This window comes from Pelophylax lessonae (assembly GCF_965119305.1).
Source record: "Pelophylax lessonae genome assembly, chromosome: 12".
Taxonomy (NCBI): Eukaryota; Metazoa; Chordata; class Amphibia; order Anura; family Ranidae; genus Pelophylax; species Pelophylax lessonae.
The window spans coordinates 48,300,835-48,324,949 of record NC_138779.1 but is presented as its reverse complement, the minus strand read 5'-3'; the positions used below and the strand labels follow the sequence as shown (position 1 = coordinate 48,324,949).

At 43.7% G+C, this 24,115-nt stretch overlaps 1 protein-coding gene across 2 annotated transcripts in view; it reads right to left on the bottom strand.

The window, feature by feature from the left end:
• Positions 1-11,708: 11,708 nt before the first annotated feature.
• Positions 11,709-24,115, bottom strand: part of KCNJ1 (potassium inwardly rectifying channel subfamily J member 1) — a 29,946-nt gene continuing 17,539 nt past the window's right edge. For both annotated transcript variants that reach the window (XM_082273502.1, XM_082273501.1), the window contains exon 2: positions 11,709-12,869. In XM_082273502.1, coding sequence (XP_082129628.1) covers positions 11,723-12,847 — 1,125 coding nt within the window. In that variant the 5' untranslated portion in view covers positions 12,848-12,869 and the 3' untranslated portion in view covers positions 11,709-11,722. The remainder of the gene's footprint in view (positions 12,870-24,115) is intronic.

The window sequence follows — 24,115 nt, the reverse complement described above, 5'->3', positions numbered from 1 at the left end:
CATACCCCCCCCCCCCTAATGTGGAAAGAAGGCTAAGCGACTCAACTATGCACGAAAACATAGGATCTGGGGTGCAGCAAAATGGCAGCAGGTACTCGGACTGATAAGTCACAATTTGAAACATTTGGCTGTAGCAGGAGGCAGTTTGTTCGCCAAGGGAATGGAGAGCGGTATAGTAATGAGTGTCTGCAGACAACAGTGAAGCATGGTGGAGTTTCTTTGCATGTGTGGGGCTGCATTTCTGAAAATGGTGTTTAAGATTTGGTCAGGATCAATTGTGTTCTCAAAAAGGAGTCCTGGAAGTGATGATTTGGCCTGACTTTGAGTCTGTCTGGGATTACATGAAGAGACAGAAGGAATGAGGCGACCTATATACACACAAGATCTGTGGTGCATGTCGTGGGATGTCATGGTGCCGAGTAGAGCAGCAGGAGCCTCGTGTGTAGGTCTGCGGAACTGTAGCAAGGCAAGCCAGGAGCGGGACTGTCAGTGCTGTTTGGACTGGAGTCAGGGCCGGCGCTACCTATAGGCAAGGTAGGCGCCAGCCTAGAGCGCACATCAGTCAGGGGCGCCCACCCCACGTGAGTGAAGCGGTGACATACGGCGCGCTCTTTTCCCTTGCTCAATCTATCAGAGATCTCAGGCTGTGGTGCTGTGACACAGGGGAGAGGCGAGCTGCAGGCTGTCAATGTTTCCTCGCTCACCCCCCCCTCTCCTGTCGACAGTGCGGGAGAAGAGAGAGCGGCTCGCAAAAGCTTTCTGTCCACTCCTATTCCCTCCCAATTGGCCACAGCGGAGGATCAATCAGAAGAGCCACATGCAGCATTTTGGACAAGGCTCCACCCCTCTTTACTCAGCACCTCCCCTCCCCCTGCAAGCCCATAGTGTGTTCGGTGTCTGGAGCTGTCCCTTGTAGTTTCCCCTCTCTGGAGCCCGACACCAAGTCACGCAGGAGGCGACATGCAGAGCTATACACAAGGCTCCACCCCTCTGCACTCGGCTCCTCCCTCAGGAGCCTGTAGTGTGCCTGATGTCTGCAGCTGTCCCCTGCCTTGTCCCCTCTCTGGAGCCCAAGTAAGTGTCCCCAGACAGGGAAGGTACTGTAATGTAAAGCAAGACTGTAGTGTGTGATCAGGATGGAGAGTTATCTGAGGGTGTGATCAGAGTGTGGGGGGGGGGGGTAATTTGGGGGGTGATAAGTGTGTGGGGGGGGGTAATTGGGGGGTGTGATAAAAGTGGGGGGGTGTGATCAGAGTGGGAGGGTGTGATCAGAGTGGGGGGGGGGGTAAATGGGGGGGTGTGATCAGAGTGGGGGGTAATTGGGGTGTGTGATCACATTGGGGGGGTAATTGGGGGGTGTGATCAGAGTGGGGGGTAATTGGGGGGTGATATCGGATGGGGGTATCTGGGGGTGATATCAGAGTGGGGGCGGGTATCTAGGGGGTGTGATCAGCATGGAGAATATCTAGGGAGGTGTGATCAGAGCGGGGATGGGTATCTGGGGGGTTTGAGAGTGGGGGAAATCTAGGGGTTGTGATCAGAGGGGGGAAGGGTACCTGGGCATGTGATCAGGGTGGGGGGGCATTTGAGGGTGTGTTATCAGGATAGAGGGGTATCTGGGGGGGGTGTGATCAGAGTGAGGGAGGATATCTGGGTGTGTGATCAGGGTGGGGGGTATCTGAGGGTGTGTGATCAGAATGGAGTGGCATCTGGGGGATGTGATCAGTGTGGGGGGGGGGGGGGTATCTGGGCGTATGATCAGGGTGGGGAAATATCTGGGGGGTGTGATCAGGATGGAGGGGTTGGGGAGGATGGATTGGGGGTGGAGAGGCGCCACAAAAATCTCCACCCTGACACCCCTAGGCTCCTACATATGCTGCATACGTATCATGCCCTGGGCTTGAAACTGACTCCACCCCCAAAATGGTAGCAGTCATTTAAAAAGATGGGGTATTCATGGGCAGGGCAAAGGGGGTGGAGTCAGGGGCGAAGCCATTTGGGGCGGCAAAAGGAGGTTTCACCTAGGGTGTCAAAATCCTTGCACCGGCCCTGACTGGAGTAGACTGAGGGAACCACTTGGCCTGGAGAGAAACTGTTGCTGTGACTCAGGAGGGAACGTGTCGGTGAGGTGTCATAATCATCTGTGCTGCTGCACACTGCTCTCGGTGTCACTGAGTCAAGTCGTGTGTGTGCCTGCCCATTCTAATTTCTTGCCCTCCTGAGTCCTGTCCCTGAGCTATCTACTTACTATATTGAAAGTAAAATCAGAAATATGTTTTTTTGCATCAATATCTACCTTAAATCACATTGCTAATTGCATATTGTACTTGTTTGTGGCCTAAATACTGAAATTTGCTCTTGTAACTTTTGCAAATGCCAGTAAAACTTGGCTGTGCCTGTAATTTTGGTTATTAGGTCAGTAAATTTCAATCTGATAGGTTGGCAATACTGGAACAACCAAAGTGCTGACTTCCTTCAAAAACTGGTTACCTTAAAAGTATTTATGCTGTTTTGAAGGCAAAGGGTGGTCAAATATTGATTTGATTTTGGATTTCTCTCCTGTTCGTTTACTTTCCATTTTGTTAATTGATTGACATAAACAATTAAAACTTCTATTTCTAAAAGCATTCTTAATTGACTGCATTTTTGTACATCTTTGGTGGTTCTGGTCTCCCTTCCTGTAGAGCAAGAAGTTCTTTTATTTTTTTTTCTAATCTTCTTCCACTGGGCAGTAGTCATGCCAGATGCCAGCCTGTCTGTCTGTCTGGGAAGAGGTACTGGGATCGAGATTAGCTCAAGGTCATTGGCTGCTGGAAGAATCTCAGCTGCCCCTCTGTCCTGGAGCTATGAGCTATCAGGCTGCATCTGGAGCAATGGGAGGACGTTCTCCAAGGTTGCCTGGTCTGGATCCAAGCTGATGGCACCACTGCAGTGGTCTATGACACCCTAAAAGGAGGTGCGAGGCCGAGGTGTGCAACAAAGGCGCTGGAGACCTTACCCCTTTCTTAGTGGGCAGAACTAAGTACTGGTTTTCTCCATTGTGTGGGTTCTGTCGAGAGTTGGCAGGCAGATTACCTCAATTGTATAACGTAGGATTGGGGAGGGAGGTCCCTACAACTGGACATGTTTTGGCAGGCTGCCTACACTGGGGGACCCTGGGTGTGGATCTTCTGGTGTCTCCCCATGGTCTCTCGTTCTGGCCTCGTCAATCCTGATATACTGACGCCCCCTGGCAGCCGACCCTTTTGGGAAGATCTTTTGCCCTAAAGACTGATCTTTCTTCCTACTTTACTGTCTCTGATTTTGACAGCTTGGCGATTTTTTTTATTTTTTTTATTTTTTTTTTTTTTTAAAGCTAGATTCTGGGACACGGGTCGTTGGGCTTGGTGACCCCTATGATCTGAAAACATGCAAGTCTACCTCCTTTTGTAGAATTATCTTCACACCCAGAAGGCTTATATCACCTGGTTAAAGTCTCTGGGAGTCAGCCCCCTCTTCTCAGTGGCTTGGGTGTTGGTCTTTCTTCAACAAGGCGTTTGAACAAAAGCTTCCTTTAAATACTAATAAGGGCCAGGTTTCTGCCCTGACAATTGTTTGTTTTTCAATGACACTTGGTCATGCTCACTGCTTTGTGACTAATTGGCTTGCCTATAGCAGAGAGGGGGTTTATACCAGCTAGGACTGCCCATCGGCGTTGCTATTTTTTTTTTTTTTCTGCCGAGTATCTTACTCCTGTTGGTGGCGATATATACCCCTAGTTAAGAATAGAAAAGCTGTGTATGTCCATGAACTCAGAGAAAAGGATTTTTCATTGAGTAACAAAAAAAAAATCCTTTTTTTAAATTATAGAAACATAGAATGTGTCGGCAGATAAGAACCATTTGGCCCATCTAGTCTGCCCAATATATCTGCATCCTATGAATAGTCCCTGGCCCTATCTTATATGAAGGATAGCCTTATGCCTATCCCATGCATGCTTAAACTCCTTCACTGTATTTGCAGCTACCACTTCTGCAGGAAGCAGTGTTAATTTTGGCAACAAATTTCAATTTAGTTTTAGTCTTAGGACTAAAATGGCATTTTAGTTTTAGTCCCATTTTAGTCTTCTGCAAGTGTTTTAGTTTTAGTCGTATTTAGTCGACTAAAACTCCAGTTCATTTTAGTCGACTAAAACGTCCTTCATTTTAGTCGACTAAAACTCATTTTAGTCATCTATAATCGAATGGGTGTAGTTCTATTGTAATTTGTAATGCATTATTTAAGCATTTCTCTACAATTTCCAAACTCATTATATACTACTGCTGGTCCTGGAGTGAAAAATCGAATATGTTATTATTTATGGTGGTATTAAGCTTTCAGCATGCACCAGTGTTAATTTTGGCAGCAAATTTCGATTTAGTTTTAGTTACAGTCTTTTGACTAAAATGCCATTTTAGTTTTAGTCTTATTTTAGTCTTAGTCGTATTTTAGTCATCTGAATTGTTTTAGTTTTAGTCGTATTTTAGTCGACTAAAATTGTGTTAACTTAGTCGACGAAAACGTTTTAGTCGGTTTTAGTAGACGAAATTAACACTGGCAGGAAGGTTATTCCATGCATCCACTACTCTCTCAGTAAAGTAATACTTCCTCATATTACTTTTAAACCTTTGCCCCTCTAATTTAAAACTGTGTCCTCTTGTGGTAGTTTTTCTTCTTTTAAATATGCTTTCCTCCTTTACCGAGTTGATTCCCTTTTATGTATTTAAAAGTTTCTATCATATCCCCTTTGTCTCTTCTTTCTTCCAAGCTATACATGTTAAGGTCCTTTAACCTTTCCTGGTAAGTTTTTTTCCTGCAATCCATGCACTAGTGTAGTAGCTCTTCTCTGAACTCTCTCTAGAGTATCTATATCCTTCTGGAGATATGGCCTCCAGTACTGCGCACAATGACTTAAATGACTAAAACCATAATGCGCAATGGGAGTTTCTTCTACTTTTGTATTATTCCTTCACTTTTAAACCTGCAGTAGACAAACAAAATGAATCCTCTATTTACATTGAACAACACGTATACTTTTTTCTTTTAAAACGTTTTTGTGATATATTTGTGTGTCTTTTTTTTTTGTTAAGAACTCCTTTTCCATTCCTTCGCAATAGACTGTGTGCAATAATTTAAAGGCTATATGTCCCTAAACATGAGTGCTTCCATTGAGCACCATAGCCTGCTGTCATAGCAGGTTGCTAGGTTTTTGATGAGTCAGAACTACTGCAGTTCTGCTGCTTTTTATGGTATTTAAAAGAATGAATCATTAGCTTATTAGTGTACTGTACCTTACAAATTTGGGAGGCATCCAAAAGCTTTCTATGACCTTTTTGATGACTGCAGCTGTGCAGTTTCCCACTAATAATTTAATCTCTGTAAATACCGGTAACCGGCCCCCAACCCAGGCAGTGCTTGCTAGGGGCCACTCCCCTGCACTCCTGTCAAATTAGGGTGAGTGGCTGTGTCTGTGCCACTGCCGTGTCCCTATACGCTTACACAGACTTCCTGGACACAGCACCCAGGGTGTATGGGCCTCAGCAACTGTGTGAATAAGGCTTTACTGGCAGGATCTTCAGGTAAAATATGTTTTTTTAAATTTAAAATAATCTGGTTTATACCTACCTGCTTGAACCTCCTCTTCTGGGGTTGATTGACAACAGCAGGAGCCAATGGCTTACGCTGTTCTTCGCAAAGCTTGTGATGCAGGAAGGCGGAGTGAAGAGCTGCAGCGGAGCACAGCACTGGTTCGATACAGGAGTCCAGTAAGTGTAAGGAAGGGATGGAAAGCGTACAGTCAAAAGACTTTATGCCTTAATGCAGATAATTCATGAAAGTTAAAACCCTAGACTTAAGAACCACTTTAAAGGAGAAGGAAAAAAAAAAGCAGCCACCACCCCAAGGACAGGTAAGCTGCAAATATTCCATCTTTGCCATTGGTTTTAGATGGGTTTAGATGCACTTTAATGCAAATCTGCACATTGTATATGTTCTGAAATGGCAATTTCCCTGCATTATAATGTAGGAAAAAAACTGGCGCTCTTATATCAAGATGTGGCTCTTGTTCAAATTGCGGCTCTACAATTTTCATCCCAGTCTCTAATGCCTGATTAGTGCTCTGTGAAGTTTAGAATCTCAATGTCCTATTGCAGACCTTGGTCTTTTTAATGTATTTCCTAAAAGCCTGTTGATTTAGGAGATGGTTGTGATGTGAGAAATGTAGAACATTAGGCTCTCCACACTCACACACCAGTGGCTTGTATACTCCTTATTATACAGAATTTATATTGCAGAGCTTTACAATATAAGGAGAGACAATACAGCAACAACATAATTCAATACTAGGACTAGGAGGGCCCTGCTCCTGCAAATGTACAGCCTAATAGGGAGGGGCTGGTGGAACAAAAGGCAATAACTGTGAGGGATGAACTGATGGGAGAGATAGAAGATTAAGGTAGGGAGTTCCAGAGGGTGAGAGCAGCTCTGGAGAAGTCTTGGAGATGAGCATGTGAGGAGCAGACAAGGGAGCTAGAGAGTAGGAAGTCTTGGGAGGAGCAGAGAGGATGGTTTGGGTGATATTTGGAAATAAGATTGGTAATGTAGCAGAGTTGTAACTGGCTTTGTATATTATTGGTTTTTAATTTTATTCGTTGGGCAATGGGAAGCCAGTGGAGAAATTTGCAGAGAGGGGTGGCGGACACTCAACGGTTGGCAAGGTGGATGAGTCTGGCAGCAGCTTTCACGATAGACTGAAGAGGGGATAGCATGCAGAGAGGTAGGCCAATAAGCAGGGAGTTACAACAGTCAACGGCTAAAAAGGTGTGTATTTTGGAGATGTTATAGAGGTGAAGTCTACAAGATTTGGATAGTGATTGGATTTGGGGCTGAAAGGACAGGTCAGAGTACAGGATTACACCTAGCACCCTGGCATGAGGGGAGGGACTGATGGTTGTATTATTGATCTTGATAGAGAAGTCAGGGGAGGGGGCACGGGCAGGGGGGATTTTATGAGCTCAGTTTTAGAAACATTGAGTTTGAGAAAGTGGTGTGACATCCATGCTGATTTATCAGTTTTTAGTAATGCGAGGAGACTGAAGTAGTGAGGTGAGGAGTAGAGAGATAGATTTGTATGTCATCAGCATAGAGATAGTAATGGAAGCCATGGGAGTTTATCAAGTGACGAGGTGTAGATGGGGAAGAGGAGGGGTCCAAGCACAGAACCTTGGAGGACCCCTACAGAAAGAGGAAGCGGAGAGGAGGAAACTGAGTTGTAGGTAACACTGAGGGTGTGCTTTGATGGGTAGGAGGAGAACCAGGAGAGAGCCTTGAAGCCCAAGACAGTGAAGTTTTTTGAGGAGGGGGATAGTCAACAGTATCAAGGGCCGCAGAGAGGCCTAGTATCATTGGCTCGCTAACTTTGACAGCAGCAGGAGCCAATGGCGTCCCTCTGCTGTCTCAGCCAATGAGGAGGGAGAGTCTTAGACAGTCGAGTCGCTCGTGCAACATCGCTGGATCGAGAAGGGGATGCTGCACACAGAAGGGTTTTATCTTAATGCATAGAATGCAATAATATAAAAAAAACCTTCTGACTTTACAACCACTTTAAAAATAGAGAAGAGACAATGAGGACTGGATTACAGAGTATTAAGAGAGTGACAAAGAAGACTTGCTTGGCAGCATGGAGGGAGGAATTGTATTTTAAGAAGGCAGATTTACAGTGCCTTGTGAAAGTATTCAGCCCCATTGAACTTTGCTACCTTTTGCCACATTTCAGGCTTCTAACATAAAGATATAAAACTGTAATTTTTTGTGAAGAATCTACAAGTGGGATACAATCATGAAGTGGAACCAAATTTAGTGGATATTTCAAACTTTGTTAACAAATAAAAAACTGAAAAATTGGGCGTGCAAAATTATTCAGCCCCTTTACTTTCAGTGCAGCAAACTCTCTCCAGAAGTTCAGTGAGGATCTCTGAATGATCCAATGTTGACCTAAATGACTAATGATGATAAATAGAATCCACCTGTGTGTAATCAAGTCTCCGTATAAATGCAACTGCACTGTGATAGTCTCAGAGGTCCGTTTAAAGCGCAGAGATCATCATGGAGAACAAGGAACACACCAGGCAGGTCCAAGATACTGTTGTGGAGAAGTTTAAAGCCAGATTTGGGTATAAAAAGATTTCCCAAGCTTTAAACATCCCAAGGAGCACTGTGCAAGCGATAATATTGAAATGGAAGGAGTATCAGACCACTGCAAATCCACGAAGACCTGGCCGTCCCTCTAAACTTTCAGCTCATACAAGGAGAAGACTGATCAGAGATGCAGCCAAGAGGCCCATGATCACTCTGGATGAACTGCAGAGATCTACAGCTGAGGTGGGAGACTCTGTCCGTAGGACAACAATCAGTCGTATACTGCACAAATCTGGCCTTTTATGGAAGAGTGGCAAGAAGAAAGCCATTTCTTAAAGATATCCATAAAAAGTGTCATTTAAAGTTTGCCACAAGCCACCTGGGAGACACACCAAACATGTGGAAGAAGGTGCTCTGGTCAGATGAAACCAAAATCTAACTTTTTGGCAACAATGCAAAACGTTATGTTTGGCGTAAAAGCAACACAGCTCATCACCCTGAACACACCATCCCCACTGTCAAACATGGTGGTGGCAGCATTATGGTTTGGGCCTGCTTTTCTTCAGCAGGGACAGGGAAGATGATTAAAATTTGATGGGAAGATGGATGGAGCCAAAAACAGGACCATTCTGGAAGAAAACCTGATGGAGTCTGCAAAAGACCTGAGACTGGGACGGAGATTTGTCTTCCAACAAGACAATGATCCAAAACATAAAGCAAAATCTACAATAGAATGGTTCACAAATAAACATATCCAGGTGTTAGAATGGCCAAGTCAAAGTCCAGACCTGAATCCAATTGAGAATCTGTGGAAAGAACTGAAAACTGCTGTTCACAAACACTTTCCATCCAACCTCACTGAGCCCGAGCTGTTTTGCAAGGAGGAATGGGCAAAAATTTCAGTCTCTCAATGTGCAAAACTGATAGAGACATACCCCAAGCGACTTGCAGCTGTAATCGCAGCAAAAGGTGGCGCTACAAAGTATTAACTTAAGGGGGCTGAATAATTTTGCATGCTCAATTTTTCAGTTTTTTATTTGTTAAAAAAGTTTGAAATATCCAATAAATTTTGTTCCACTTCATGATTGTGTCCCACTTGTTGATTCTTCACAAAAAATTACAGTTTTATATCTTTATGTTTTGAAGCCTGAAATGTGGCAAAAGGTCACAAAGTTCAAGGGGGCCGAATAATTTTGCAAGGCACTGTATATGGGGTGAAGTCCTGGTGGGATTTGGTTTTACGTCACATAGTGCGTGGCTATGTCTCTTAAGATTTCTAGTGTCATCAGTCTGTCAGGGTTGTAATGGCCGGGGCCTGATACTTTGTGTAATGAGAGGAGCAAGTGAGTCCTGTGTGGGTGAGAGTGAACTGTTGTAGACCGAATTAGCCAGGTCAGAGCAGGACAGGGGTAAGATTTTGTCATAGAGGTGGTCAGTTGCAGAATGAAAAAGTGAAGGATCAAACCTAAAAAACATAAAACCATACATGCATACATCCAAAGCATAACATGGACGTTAGCTGGTGGTAAGATGCCCTGAGTACTGCCTTCTCACTTACTGTATATAACTTCAATAACATTTACACTGTAAGTAAGAATTTTAAAGACGAACTTCAGGTTCAAAAAGTATGTATATCAGTAGATTCAAAGGTTATAAATTCCCTTTGTGTGCACCAAATGCTTTTGCAGTTCTTACCTTGTCAATGTGCTGTACATAGCCTGTGCAGACAGCAGAACTGTGGGAGGGGCCCAGCAATTCCACCCACTACAAGCTGCCTGCAGAAAACTACAGGAGGGGCGGAGACCAGACCAGTCGCCCTGCACAAAGGAGTGAAGGCAGCAGTGACTGGTCGTGTTTGAAGAAAACTCCTACAGTGTCAAATACACACTGGAATACTACACAGATCTGGATGGAATGCATAAAGCACACCAAGATTCAGGTAAATAATACACATAGATTTAGACAATATTTACTTATCAAGGAGTTCAGCTTTAATAAGCATCTGTTGTAATGATGTATTAAAACTCTATATAAAGACATGGTAAATATACTGTTTGGTCTTACTGTCTTGCCTGGATGGTGTTACACTTTATACAGATACTCAATGTACAGTGCATCAGTTTTATTCGGAATGGTCATGAATGGTCTTAAACTGCCCCAATGGGATTCTCTTAATGGAGATAGGTTTGGTGTTTGTAAATAATAAAATACAGTTACATTATGCAGTAATATTTTAGCACAACAGAAAGAATTAATGCCATTTTTTAATTACATTTTTAATTTTGTAATGTAAATGACATTTCTTTTCATAAGGAGTAAAACATCTGTTTTCGATCCAACATAAACAATATATGATTTACAATAAAAAATCCTAATGTCTTCCAGTATCTCAAAAGATGACCTCTATTGTAACGTAAGGCTGAACTCCGCTAAATACACAGAATAGATAGATATATGGGAGCTGATTTACCAGCTAAACAATTTGTATTTCTGTTGATCCAGTCCTGAAATTTACACAGCTCTGCCACAGGCAAAGTCCTTTCAAGCAGGAGAGGGATCCTGATCTTTCCCACTTACTTACAGGTCCCCTCTCTACCACCATCCTTTGATAAGTGAAAAGAGAAGCTGCACACCGATAAGCTTATCTCTCTGTTACTCTCTTCTCTCCTTCTTTGAACATGCTCCTTCCACTCCAGTACACCAGATTTGCTTCTTGTGCTGCTTCTCCCTCTCCTAGTCCGAGCTATGTTGTACAGGGATTGCAAGAAGCTAATACCAAGTCGAAATCGGTTACTCACACTGGTTGTATAAACTAGCAGAATTAAACATTTTAATGATGTCTTCATAGTTACATAACTGTTTTATCTTGTATCTTTTATATCTGTCTGGAGTTTAGCTTTAAGCGTAATTACTGCAAAAACGTTGCTTTGCTTGCAGGGGAGTTTTAACCTAGGTCAAGTTTTCTTTTGTCTTGCACTCCATTTTTTTTTTTTTTTTTTAACTATTCAATACTATTCAATACCCCTATCTCCTTACCTTCCACTGCTCTCCTTCTAAACCCCTTGAATCCCCTGCTGCTTTCAAACACTGGATTGTAACAGTCACAACCTGCCCCCATCAATTCCTTATGATAGCATGATATCTTTCCCATCACTACTGGAGGTAGTTAACTTCCACCTTCCTTCCTTTTTGCTATTCTATTTTCAAACTGTATTACTTTACAAACTTGTCTAGTTGAGGCTCTTTGCGCGTGTTCATTTTAGATTGTAATGTCTCTGCCTACGACTCTGTTGATTGTAACCCTCCTTTTGCAATCTCCTTCCATGTTTTAAATTCTGAAAACTATTGTTTAATAAAAATATTGAACAAGAAAAAATGGTTCCAGTTTAATTTTCACCTAGTTTCTGTATACCCAAAAGTTAAAAATAACGGATTTTTGACAAAGCAATGTCATTATAGACCATATGTATATGCATTTTCTCACAGAGAATTTACATTTTACAGTCCTTTTGGACTTAGAATGATCTCTTGGATCTTTTATGAATAAAAAAATGTTATTTTTCCTTGTTTACATTTTTGTTTCCCTGTTTTCGGGGGCCTCTGGAATTTCCAAGACAAAGGCTAGGTTATCGTATCCTTGGTCCAGCTTGGCTTTGGCATCCTTCTTATTGTGCAGACAAAAACCACAGTGAGGTGTTTCCACCTCCACAGTCTTTCCAAAGTTATTAAAGTCTACGCGGTATTTGCCTTCCTTGGTTTTAGACACAATGGGAGCAAAGCGATACCCCCAGAGCACCTCTTCGGGGGTGTAAGATGTGCGCACTTGACAGGTAGCACTTGTCGCTTCTACTGTTCCGTCTAGAAAAACCACCAATTCAAAGTCATGCTGTAGAAGAGTCTCAGCTGACATCTCATAGAATGGGCTGCTTTTATCGATAACATGGTATATTGTCAATGGTGATACAAAGAAGAGGTTCTCATTTCCAGCATCCACTGTGAAATCAATGTTTACTTGATCTAAGATAATGGTCTCTCCCTCAGGTGTAACAGTGGTTTTTAGCAATTTTCCATATATGTGGCCTCCTATAAGTAAGCTTTTCCTTAAATTTGCAACTCGTATAAGAAGGCAAAGTTTCCCACCCCGCTTGCTAATGACCGCATTTTTGCTGAAGGTTATGGTTTTTGCTCTTTTTTTGGGTCTAGAGATCTTGGCTAGAATGGCACCACACATAAACGAGTTAATTATCACTCCCAAGATGGACTGAATGATGAGTAGGAAAATGGCAGTACCACACTGCTCAGTCACACAACGGAACCCATAACCAATAGTCACTTGTGTTTCCAGAGAGAAGAGAAAGGCAGAGGTCAAACCATTAATATTCTCAACACAAGGGGTATAGTTTTTTGGAGGGTTGAATTCTGGAAGGTCCTTGTGCAAGTAGGCAACAGCATACCAAAGCAAGCCAAATAAAAACCAGCTTCCTAGAAATGCTGAAATAAAAATTGTCATCTTGTACCTCCATCTCAAGTCTAAAACAGTGGTCCAGATGTCCGCCAGAAAGGCAATTCTGGATTTCTCTTCCACATTGCCAAATTCAATGTTGCATCTTCCATCTTTGGACACTAGCCTTGACCTGCGACGGTGATGCTCCATAAAATGAAGATTTAGCTTCTTCCGCAGGTAGGAAAGCATTCTGACATGGAGATTAATTCACCTGAAATAGAAGAGAAATGTCAGGTTGATGTCTATTAGTTCCACTGGACAATAGTCCAGCATAGTCTGTTGACGGATCAGTGATTCTTTCACTGAGTGTGCTCAATATATAACTACCTGGATGGATGCCAGCCAGTGCTACTCATCCTGTCTGTCCAGAAAAGTATTTTAATCCCTACAACATCAAACTTTCCTCAGCAGCATTCTGCGTGTAAATGCATTGTGCTCCATTCGTTTCCTTAACTTGCTTTTGAATTGAAAGTAATTATCAAGCATATCATTTGAATATGTTGGTTTAATTGGCTGTTGAGTCACAGTTTCCTGGCGAGTTTTCCAAGTCAAAGCATATTTGAGCAGTCAGTGCTAAAATATTGCTTAGGTTACACTTTTCTTGTCTGTGTTTGAGAGGTGATTAGAAAACAGAGTAATAACTGTGTTTATAAAAAATTGCTGAGCGTCTGAATAACCAAATTATGGTAGGTAATCTACATTAGAATTTGGGTTAAAGGCATATCTAACTGTTGGTTGCATAATCTTTGTTTTGACAATTGAATCTGTGTTGCAAAACCAATGCTTGAAATACATACAGTGCATCTGGAAAGTATTCACAGTGCTTCACTTTTTCCACATTTTGTTATGTTACAGCCTTATTCCAAAATGTAATAAATTCGCTAATTTTCTTTAAAATTCTACAAGCAATACCCCATAATGACAATGTGAAAGAAGTTTGTTTGAAATCTTTGCAAATTTATTAAAAATAAAAAACAAAAAAAAAATCCAACGTACATAAGTATTCACAGCCTTTGTTCAATCCTTTGTTGAAGCACCTTTGGCACCAATTTTTTTTTTGGGCAGTTTCTTCCATTCTTCTTTGCAGCACCTCTCAAGCTCCATCAGGTTGGATGGGGAGTGTCTGGGCATAGCAATTTTCAGATCTCTCCAGGGATATTCAATTGGGTTCAAGTCTGGGCTCTGGCTGGGCTACTCAGGGACATTCACCGTGTTGTCCCGTAGTAACTCCTTTGTTATCTTGGCTGCGTGCTTAGGGTCGTTGTGCTGTTGCAAGACGAACCTTCACCCCAGTCTGAGGTCTAGAGCGCTCTGGAGCAGGTTTTCATTAAGGATGTCTCTGTACATTGCTGCATTCATCTTTCCCTCGATCCTGACTAGTCTCCTAGTTCCTGCCGCTGAAAAACCTCCCAACAGCACGATGCTGCCACCACCATTATTCACTGTAAGGATGGTATTGGCCAGGAGATGAGTGGTCCCTGCTTTCCTCCAGACATGACGTTTGGCATTCAAGCAAAAGAGTACAATCTTTGTTTCATCAGACCAGAGAATTTTGTTTCTCATGGTCTGGGAGTCCTTCAGGTGCCTTTTGGCAAACTCCAGGTGGGCTATCATATGCCTTTTAGTCAGGAGTGGCTTCCATCTGGCCACTGCAGAGTTGGTTGTTCTTCTGGAAGGTTCTCCTCTCTCCACAGATAAAAGCTCGAGCTCTGTCAGAGTGACCATGGGGATGGTGGTCACCTCCCTGACTAAAGCCCTTCTGCCTCAGTTTGGCCAGAGGCCCACTCTAGGAAGAGTCCTGGTGGTTCCAAGCTTCTGCCTCCATTACGGATCATGGAGGCCACTGAGCCGCAAAAAATTCTGTACCATTCCCCAGATTTGTGCCTTGATACGATCCTGTCTTGGAGGTCATTTTTTATTTTTAATAAATTTGCAAAAATTTTAGACAAACTTCTTTCTCAATGACATTATGGGGTATTTGTAGAGTTTTGAGGAACAATAATGAAATGAATCCATTTTGGGAAAAGGCTGTAACATAACAAAATGTGGAAAAGGTGAAGCGCTGTAAATACTTTCCGGATGTACTGTAAATACTTGAAGTGGCATAAATTAAAAAGATAGAAATATGTCACCCAAGATACCTCAACAAGATGGCAGGTAGCCATTGTAATCTGACAGACAACATAACTCTCCTAGTTTTTATTGGGCTATTGTAATCAGTGGTAGAGGTCTAATTGTGCATGTTCAATGCATGAACAAAATAATCAACTCCCATGGGACTTTATAGGCAAATCACATTACAATGCTGTACTATATTGCTGCTGGGATGACAGCGCAATAAATATTCTAATAGTAATTGTATACTAGTAGTATATTATTAGTGTATCTTCCCCTTCTGGGTGGATCTTGTTGGCCAGGTGGCAATAATCTAAATGCATTGGGTTCTTCCCATCATTGGGGATTCACTGTTCAAGTTCATAACGAAAATGTTGTTATAAATCTGCCCGGGTTGGGAGGAATGGGTATTTCTGTTTAATCCAATTAATTCAAAACCCTTGTATGGTTTTATGTAATCCGCTATCCTATCGTGTGTTTTTTGGATTTGACCGTGTGATTTTATTGAATATGAATAAAGACAAACCTTGTATTTTTATGGATTGTAGTATATTTTGCCACATTTTCTCATTAAGTGCAGAATTACAGCATATGCAAACCCAAAGTCTATTTTTCGGTAGGTATTTTTGTCATCATGTCTTGCTATACAGTTTTCATAAACAAATCATTTTTGGTGAATCTCTTCCAAAGTGTCTTTCCTGCAGATCCTGCCAGTAACAGCACTTCCTGTTGCAGGCTGACAATGCTAAGCAGGGATAGACGAATGAGTTTGGGCCGAACATTTGCCTGTTCGGCCATTCACTGAATACCCAAATTTGTAGGGTGTCCACCCCAATGAACACCCTGCAATGCACTGAGAGCTGCACAGTGCATTCTGTGCCCTGACTGGGCAAAGCTTTGCAAGTGAGTAGCTCCTAGAGAAACTAAGGGGCCAGTGCATGGTGGACCAGGGGTATGGCGTAGCGGGGTTTCGAACCTGCCATCCATGTGCAGGAAGGCTCACAGTACTGGTCTATTTTGGGCTTTGGGGTAAGAATAGCGTAGTGGACCAGCTCCTGAGTAGCCCTGACTTCATGCAGTTGACTTCTAAGCTGCTTTAAGCTCCTTTTTATCATTATCATAAGCTTGTATGGAGAAAAAAAGCAGTTCTGACATGAGCAAAGCCCATGTATTGGACAGGCTTAGGAAGGGAAGGGTGAAAGCAGACATGTTGAAAGTTAGAAGAATAATCTAGTAGTTCTTAAATGTATCAACAAAGAAACCTTTCTAATTTCAGACCATAAGAGAATTTTCCTTTTTCAACTTGTGTTCAACTTCACAATATGTCCCATTAGTTCTTCCCTTGGGCAGAGAATGCAGTTCCTTAAATTAAATTGGTGCAGAATATATCTGAATATAAATATTGGCAGCGACTAGTTATATCAGAAGCTAGAACAGCTTGCGCAGGCTAAGGTAAAGGGGTGTGTGTGGTTTTTTTTGGTTTTTTTTCTTTAATCTTGGCGGCTGTTCATAGATGAGATAGGCAGTTTTATCTGAAATGATTTTGGGAAGGGCACAAATGAACTGCATTATAGATTTGCATAAAAAGATCATCCTTGTGTAGGAATATAAAATCTGGTGTATTGTGATACATACTCCACATGGGAAAATGATTGTCACAAGCCAGCACAACCTGGGCTGTCCGAGATGATGGTCTTCATCTCGGATGGTCGCAGTGGCTGCTCATAGATGAGATATACAGTTTTATCCAAGTTACATTTGGGAGGAGCAATAATGAAATGTATTAACATGGTGCTCCAATAGAAAGTATTTCCCACCTAGGAAGTGAAGAATAATCTGTAACCGGGACACATAAATAAAAATCCCCCATGGGTCCAAACTTTCTCCAACTCTAAGAAAAGCCTTTTTATTTTTGTCTGTATTGCAGGTTCTTTCTCACGTCTTGTTTAGTATAACAGTGTCAGCTGGGGAAATCACTCGAAGGGCTCATATACACTTGTGGCCAGGACTGCTGCTCTTCTGAAAACTGATCCATAATCAAACTGTTTTTGAGAGGTGCCTGACAGGCGTTGAGGAATCAATGTGTCATCTCCTTACCAGCACCTTTATCCCCTTAAATGCCACACTACTGCACATTGTAGCAGGGCAGCCCTATTCACTTAAAAACAACAGGGGGTATAATTCCTGCTGTGGCCAAGGAAAAGAAAAAAGCTTGGCAGCCATGGCATGTAAACACCCCCGGCCACTGCCTTTGCAGTTTAAAGGGGAGCAGAGATAAAAACACAGCTCAGCTGCCATTTTTTACCTTGTTCCTCCCATCCCCATCCTGAACCAAAAGTGTAAATGAGCCCTAATGGAGCTCTAGATGGCAGAAAAAAATTGACAGGGGTCCCAACCCCTTTACCACTCCATCCAAAGCTAAAAAAAACCTTTTTCACTAGATGTACACCTAATCTTCCAATCTAAAAGTGCCAATACGGGTGCAAGAACCGTCATTTTTGTGCTTATAATCTCCTGTCTGTTGTTGGTCCCAGGCCATGCCTGATTAAAAGTTGGAATGCGGATTGGACAGGTTGGAAAAGGCTTTATCCAATCACCTTTTCTTTAATGTAAGTAGAGTGCTAGAGGTGTCTGTATGCCTCCCATGCCCAATCCTTAGGAATAAATCTGAATTCCTGTCTACACCTGCTCTTGGTGCCAGGGATGCTAACTGGTTTTCCCTTATTAAGTATTTTTGGGGGAAACATTGACTTTACCAATGCAGCTTTCCAGTTCAGACCAAATGTCTGGTTGCTGCAGGGAAAAGCCCTGTTTTCCCAGCATTCCAGTTTTCCAAAATTATCTCATTGTGTGACTCCACAGATGAAAAAGGGTGGGTGGAAAATTGTTCTGTAAAAATCCAATGGAGGGGTAGGGTGAGTTTTGCCCTTTAGGAACATTTTAATTATCTTTGTTACAGAACTATTGCAGCTCTAAGGTCTTAAGAACTATAAACACAATAAATAGAATCACTACAAAAAAAAACTATTATGGTAAATTGGAAGTCCAAAGAGTGAACTATTAACCCAGTTAATGGTGCGTAGTTTTTCTTGCTAACCTCTGTTTAACTCTATTTTACCATGGAAAATTTGAAGAGCAGAATGAACTATTGTACTCTACTGGAGATGGAATCCTAGGGGCCCACGTAGTACCTCTGCTAAGAGGCTCTGGTGCTTCTTAAATTCCAGTCTAGGAGCCCCTAACCATTACTGAGCAGTTTTTTTTGTTGTTTTTTTTTTCCAAATGTTGCTCTGGTTAATAAATAGCCTTACAGTCTTGTGTCTTTTATATATTTACATATATCTACAGTAAGACAGAGATTGTCTTGGCACAGTTTCCTTGGCCAAACTATGTTACTGCCAAGTTTTACAGTAGAGAAAAGATAGAACTGTGTGATTTGTGATTTTGTGTATTTAGCCTTTTGCTAGAAACATTACAGCACTAATCTAAATAAAGCTGTGCACAATTTACCTTCAGTGCTGTTTATGTGTGCAGTATAGTAATTGTAACTGAGATTGTGCAGATTGATAAACCCTAACCCAGCTCCGAATTGGAGCAGATTAAAAAGTAGAACAAATCTTGAAATTTTGTGGGGTTTTATTAAGATTTGTACAGCATCATGCAGTTCAAACACAGTATATCCAGCCATATTAGCTCCAGCGCCAAATTGTAAGGCTACATTCACACTGGTGACTTAGGCCGGTCCAAATTGTAGAGGCAGGAATCTTCAGTTTCCTGCTGGGGCTGTAAGTGGCTAGATGCAGCCGCTGTGGAAATCCCCGCTCCCCCTTCAACATTTTTCAATGTAGTGCCAAGCATGGGAACCGGCCCTAAATCTTCTTCTCCTCATAGAGCCCTTTGACGCTGGGGCGCTTTGGCGCTAAAAAAAATGTCCTGAAAAGCTCACAAAAACCTATTTCCATTAAAATCAGTGAATGCTTTCACACTGGGGCAGGGCAGTGCACTGGTGGGGGGGGGGGGGGGAGAAAAAAAATCCTGCAGGCAGTATCATTTGGAGTGCTAAAAAAAAACACCTTAAAAACACCCAACTCCATTGAAATGAATGAGAAGCACCTAAAAAGTGCTTCAAAAGTGCCTCAAATAGTTCTTGAAGCAGTTTTTGAGTTACGCGTCCTGAAAACAAAAGGGCACCGCTAACTCCTGAAAAGCGTTAAGCGTTTTTTGGCCAGTTTATCAAGTGTGATAGGACGATTTGAATAATTTAACCAGCTTGGCCCAAACAAACTACCTAAATTGACAATAAAGCTGGAAATCAGCTTTAAGAGCTCTTTCACACTGAGGCACTTGAAAACTGCCCAAAAAAGGTTGAACGCTTTTGCAGAGCTTTTCAGGTGCTTTAGAGGCGTTAGCTGTCCACTTCTTTTAAGGACACGTGACTCAAACTGCTTCAAGAACCATTTTCAGGCACTTCCAATTCATTTCAATGGAGAGGAGCGTTTTTGAGGCGCTTTTTTAAACGTTCAAAGATGCTGCTTGCAGGATTTTTTTCGCCGCCCTGCCAGCACACTGCCCCAGTGCAAAATAATGAATTGATTTTGATGGGAATAGGTTTTTGTAAGCTTTTCAGGCGCTTTTTTTTTAGTGCCAAAGCACTTGAAAACTTCCTCAGTGTGACATACTGCATACATTAACTCTATTCTAGCCATAGCAGAAGCATAGTAATTCCTTTAACATTTGACTCTCAAGCCACCCAAGATTTTATCTTTGTGAGTGTGTTTTTTGTTTATTTTTTTTTCCCTTTTATTCAACCATACTACACAATTGCCCCTATTGTGCTGCTTCTCTCCAAGCAGGTTTCCTCTATTGGGTTTTTAATTCATGTCATAACTTTGCTGGGTCACTGACTCACAGCACAATCATTTGGGCAATGGATTCTTTTTCAGGCTTGGGAGTGTTCCATTCTTCTGTAAAGAGTTTCTTATAACTTTGATGTTAACATTAACATGGCGGTGTAACTTTTGTGCTGATATGGGGTTTCCTTGATTAGGCCTAGGGTGATAGTGTTCGAATAAAGTAAAATAAAAACTATTTTTTTGAGTTAAAAATAACAAACATATTATACTTACTTGCTCTGTTCACAGAGCAGCCCAGATCCTCCTCTAATTGGGTCCTTTGCCAGCGCTCCCTGCCCCCACAGCAAGCTGCTTGCTATGGTGGCATCCGAGCCGAGCCACTTCTCATTGTGTCCATTCAGACACGGAGCTGTGGCTCAGCCTCGCCCCCTCTCTCTCCTCATTGATGCACTGACTTTCCTAGCAGTGGGAGCCAGCTGCGCCCGCTATCAGAAGAGGGAGTCCTGGACAGTAGAGGCTCTCATACAACATCGCTGGATGGGCTCAGGTTAGCCTTGGGTAGAGTGATTTCTTTTTAGTGATTTGAATAGTTTGGATCAGTTCAGTGAAATTATTTGAATCACTGAATCGAATCACGGCTCCTTTCCTCCAAGCTAAGCTTAAGCTAGGATCATGAACTCCTGTCCTGTGATACGCTAAGTACACACAGACTGGATGTCTAGCTGCATCAGCTCATGATACAAAACAGAATCATTGTGTGCTCTCTAGGCTCTAAGTCATTCACAGACTCAGAGTCTGGATGCATCACATGGCCAGGGCCGGGACAAGGGGTGGCAGGAGGGGCCAGCTGCCCTGGTCGCAATGCTTTATTGCAGGAATGGGGGCGTCCTGTGCCAGATGCTTCTGTTACAAAGCTTACAGGAGTAGTGACAGTGACATCACTTCTTACCCTTCTAAAGCTAAATTAAGGGGTGGTGTAGTTTTGTCATCTTTGCCCTGCGTGCTGGATGACCTTGTCCCCGTACTGCACACAGCTGATACAAAACAGAATCATTGTGTGCTCTGATTTATTCAGAGACTTCTTGTTCCTTCACACAGCTCATGAATCTTATGTGGTCTGAGTCATTCACACTCAGAGTCATGCTGCAGACTTATACATGCACAGCTCATGTTACAAAACAGGATTGATTCTTGTGTGTTCTCTGAGCTTTTGAGTCATTCACAGACTCAGTCTTGCTGCTGCCTTCCTCACACACAGACTGCTCAGGATACAAAAGAGAATATTGTGTGCTCTGTAATATATTCAGAGACTTGGAGTCTTGCTGGCTCACACAACTAACCATGTTATAGCTTATTTTACAAACCATGAGCTGAGGCTGCTGTTTTAAAGCGGAGTTCCACCCAAAAGTGGAACTTCCGCTCTTTTTTGTTTCCTCCCCCCCTCTGGTGCCACATTTGGCACCTTTCGGGGGGGGGGGGGGAGCGAACGGGTACCTGTTTTTGACCGGTACCCTTCCCCACTTCCGGGATATGGCGCAGCGGCGCCAACCCTCGGAAGCTCTTCCCACTCCTCCGCTGCCGAGCCAGTAGGAATGCACAGCGCGCTTAGCGCATGCAAAGTATGGACCAGCCCGTGAAGCCGCTTCACTGCCGGGTTCCCTTACCGGCAATGGCGGTGGCAGCACCCGACAGCCGATGGGAACTCCAGGACTGCGTGGACTCCTGGACAGGTAAGTGTCCTAATATTAAAAATATTTATATACACAGTATGTGTAGCTGCTTACTTTAAAGTGTTTGGAGGGGGAGGCGGAACTCCGCTTTAGGCTCTCCCTTTTACTCTTCCTGAAAGGGTAGAATCTTTGACAATGAATTTTTTTTTTGAAAATTTGTATTTATTGAAATTTTTTGCACAAAATAACAGACAACACTATGCCACGCAGGGCAACACTCACAAACAAGACAACAGGTCAAATAATACATCCCCCCCCACCATACATCCCCCCACCCACCCACCCTCCCTCCCCAGGCTCCACCCAGTATGTCCAGCACAGAAACAAAAGCCTCCAGAAGTAGTATAAATACCCCTCAATACCGTCCCAGCAAAAAAGAGCAAGGTCATAGAACATAGAGACTAGTCCAGCACAGAAACAGTAATCAACAACCCCATTCCTTATTCAAAAATCGGAGAAGCATCTAAGCATTCAGCTAGCACATAATGAGCATGAGAATATCATCAACGGTCGTGACCACCCCCCCCCCCCAGGTAACCCTGAACAGCACCACAACAAAACTCTAAGGCTGCTCAACGGAGGTCGAGGCCGGGGAGTCTATCCATGTTTTCCACACTTTATCAAATTTGTGAGGACATCCCCTACTGAGATACGTAGCCTTGTAGAGCGGAGTCACTTTATTAACCAGAACCTTCCAAAAGAGGATCGTGGGGGCTAAGGGGCTCTTCCAGTGTAAGAGCAGGGCCTTGCGAGCATAGAAAAGAAGCAGACTGACCAGAGTACGAATGGCCCTCGTGGGGGCCAAGCCACCCACCAACCCCAAGAGACAGACCTCCACGGAATTGGGGACCGGGATCTTAACCACCACCACGATGCAAGCTAACACAGATGCCCAATAGTCCTTGACCACCGGGCACCTCCAGAAGACATGGCTGAAGTCCGCCGGAGAATGCGAGCAACGCCAGCACTCCGCCGAAGCCGTCTGATAAATGCGTCCCAGCCTCGCCGGCGTGTAATAGATCCAATGTAAAAATTTAAAGTGAATCAGGCGGTCCCTCGCAGAGACTAGGTAGGCAAAGGGGGAACTCCACATATCATCCCAGTCATCACCATCTAGGTCAGGCACCTCCTCCACCCAGCGTTCCCTACACCTACGTACAGCTAGCGGAGTGGTAGCAAACAATTCCTTATACAACTCCGAGAGGGGCTTCCGCATATCCTCCACCTGTATCGCCGTTTCAAGAGTCGAGGCTTTAATCACCACTCGGGGGGGAACCGAACTGCGCCACAAATGCGTGGTGGAGTTGAAGATATCTAAAAAAAATACTGATTCGGTAGATCATAACGCGCCTTCAGGGCATCAAAGGTGCACAGCTCCCCACCGGAGACAATGTCCCCCAGCAACTTCACCCCTTTAACAGCCCAGATGGCAGGATCAGGGATCGAGGCAAAATGAGGAAACCTGGGGTTCCACCACAGTGGGGAGGCTGGGGACACAACAGTTGCTCCCAGCTCCACCAGCACCTGCATATGGTCCCAGGCTTTGATGGTGGAACGCATCGTACCTGTCAGCTAAAATTGAGCCTTGGACCCCACAATGTAGCAGAAGACGAAGACTCTCGTAGGAGCCCAAAACAGCCACCTCCAGCACCATGGCAGAATCCCCATCGTCCCCCGTAAGCCAGCGACGTGCCACCACTCCCTGCCCGGCCAGGAAATATTTATAAAGATCGAGTAAAGCCAGTCCCCCCTGACCCCAAGGCTCCTGCAGCACCTGCATACCAATCCTAGGAGGGGAGTTGCCCCAGATAAAGGAACCTATCAGGCCATGAACGCGGCGGAAGAACGAACGTGGGACCCACACCGGAGAATTTCTAAGGAAATACAGAAAGACAGGGAGAAGTTTCATCTTCACCAAATTAATGCGCCCCAGAACCGACAAAGGTAAGTTGCGCCACACCTCCGCCCTGCGTTGAAAGACATCCAGCAATGGGTGAAGATTTAGAGTGAGGTAATCCGCCACCCTCGCCGACACCCTGACTCCCAGGTAGGTAAACTCCGTCACCCATTTCAATGGCAATGCTCCATCAGCTGCAGCAATAGCACCGGGATCAATAGGGAGCATGGTGGATTTATCCCAATTAACCCTTAGGCCGGAGAATTTTGCAAAAGTATCTAGGATAGTGAAGACCGCCCGCAGGGAAGCATTGGGATCCTTCAAGAATAAAAGCATATCATCCGCATAAAGCGCCAGACACTCTTTAATGGAGCCCACTTCCAGCACACCCACCTCTGGAGACGCACGCAAGGCAATAGCCAAGGGTTCTATCATCAGGGAGAACAGGGCGAAAGAGGGCAGCCCTGCCTAGTCCCTCTACCCACCGCAAAAAAGGGGGACAGGGACGATCCAATCTTCAGCGCCATACGCGGGGAAGAATACAAGAGGGAAATCCATTTGCAAAATTTAGGACCAAACCCCATGCGCCTCAGCACCACCCCCATGTACACCCAATCCACCGTGTCGAAGGCCTTGGCAATGTCCAGGGACACCACCACTCTAGTGCCAACAGAGGCATGGGACACCTGCAAATGTGTAAACAAATGTCAAAGGTTGGTGTCCGTGGACTTGCCCGGCATGAATCCGGTCTGATTAATATCTACCAGGGAAGGCAAGACCACCGCCAGTCTAGTAGCCAAGACCTTCGTGAGTATCTTGAGATCCACATTGAGCAAGGCAATGGGGTGGTAGGAGGAACACA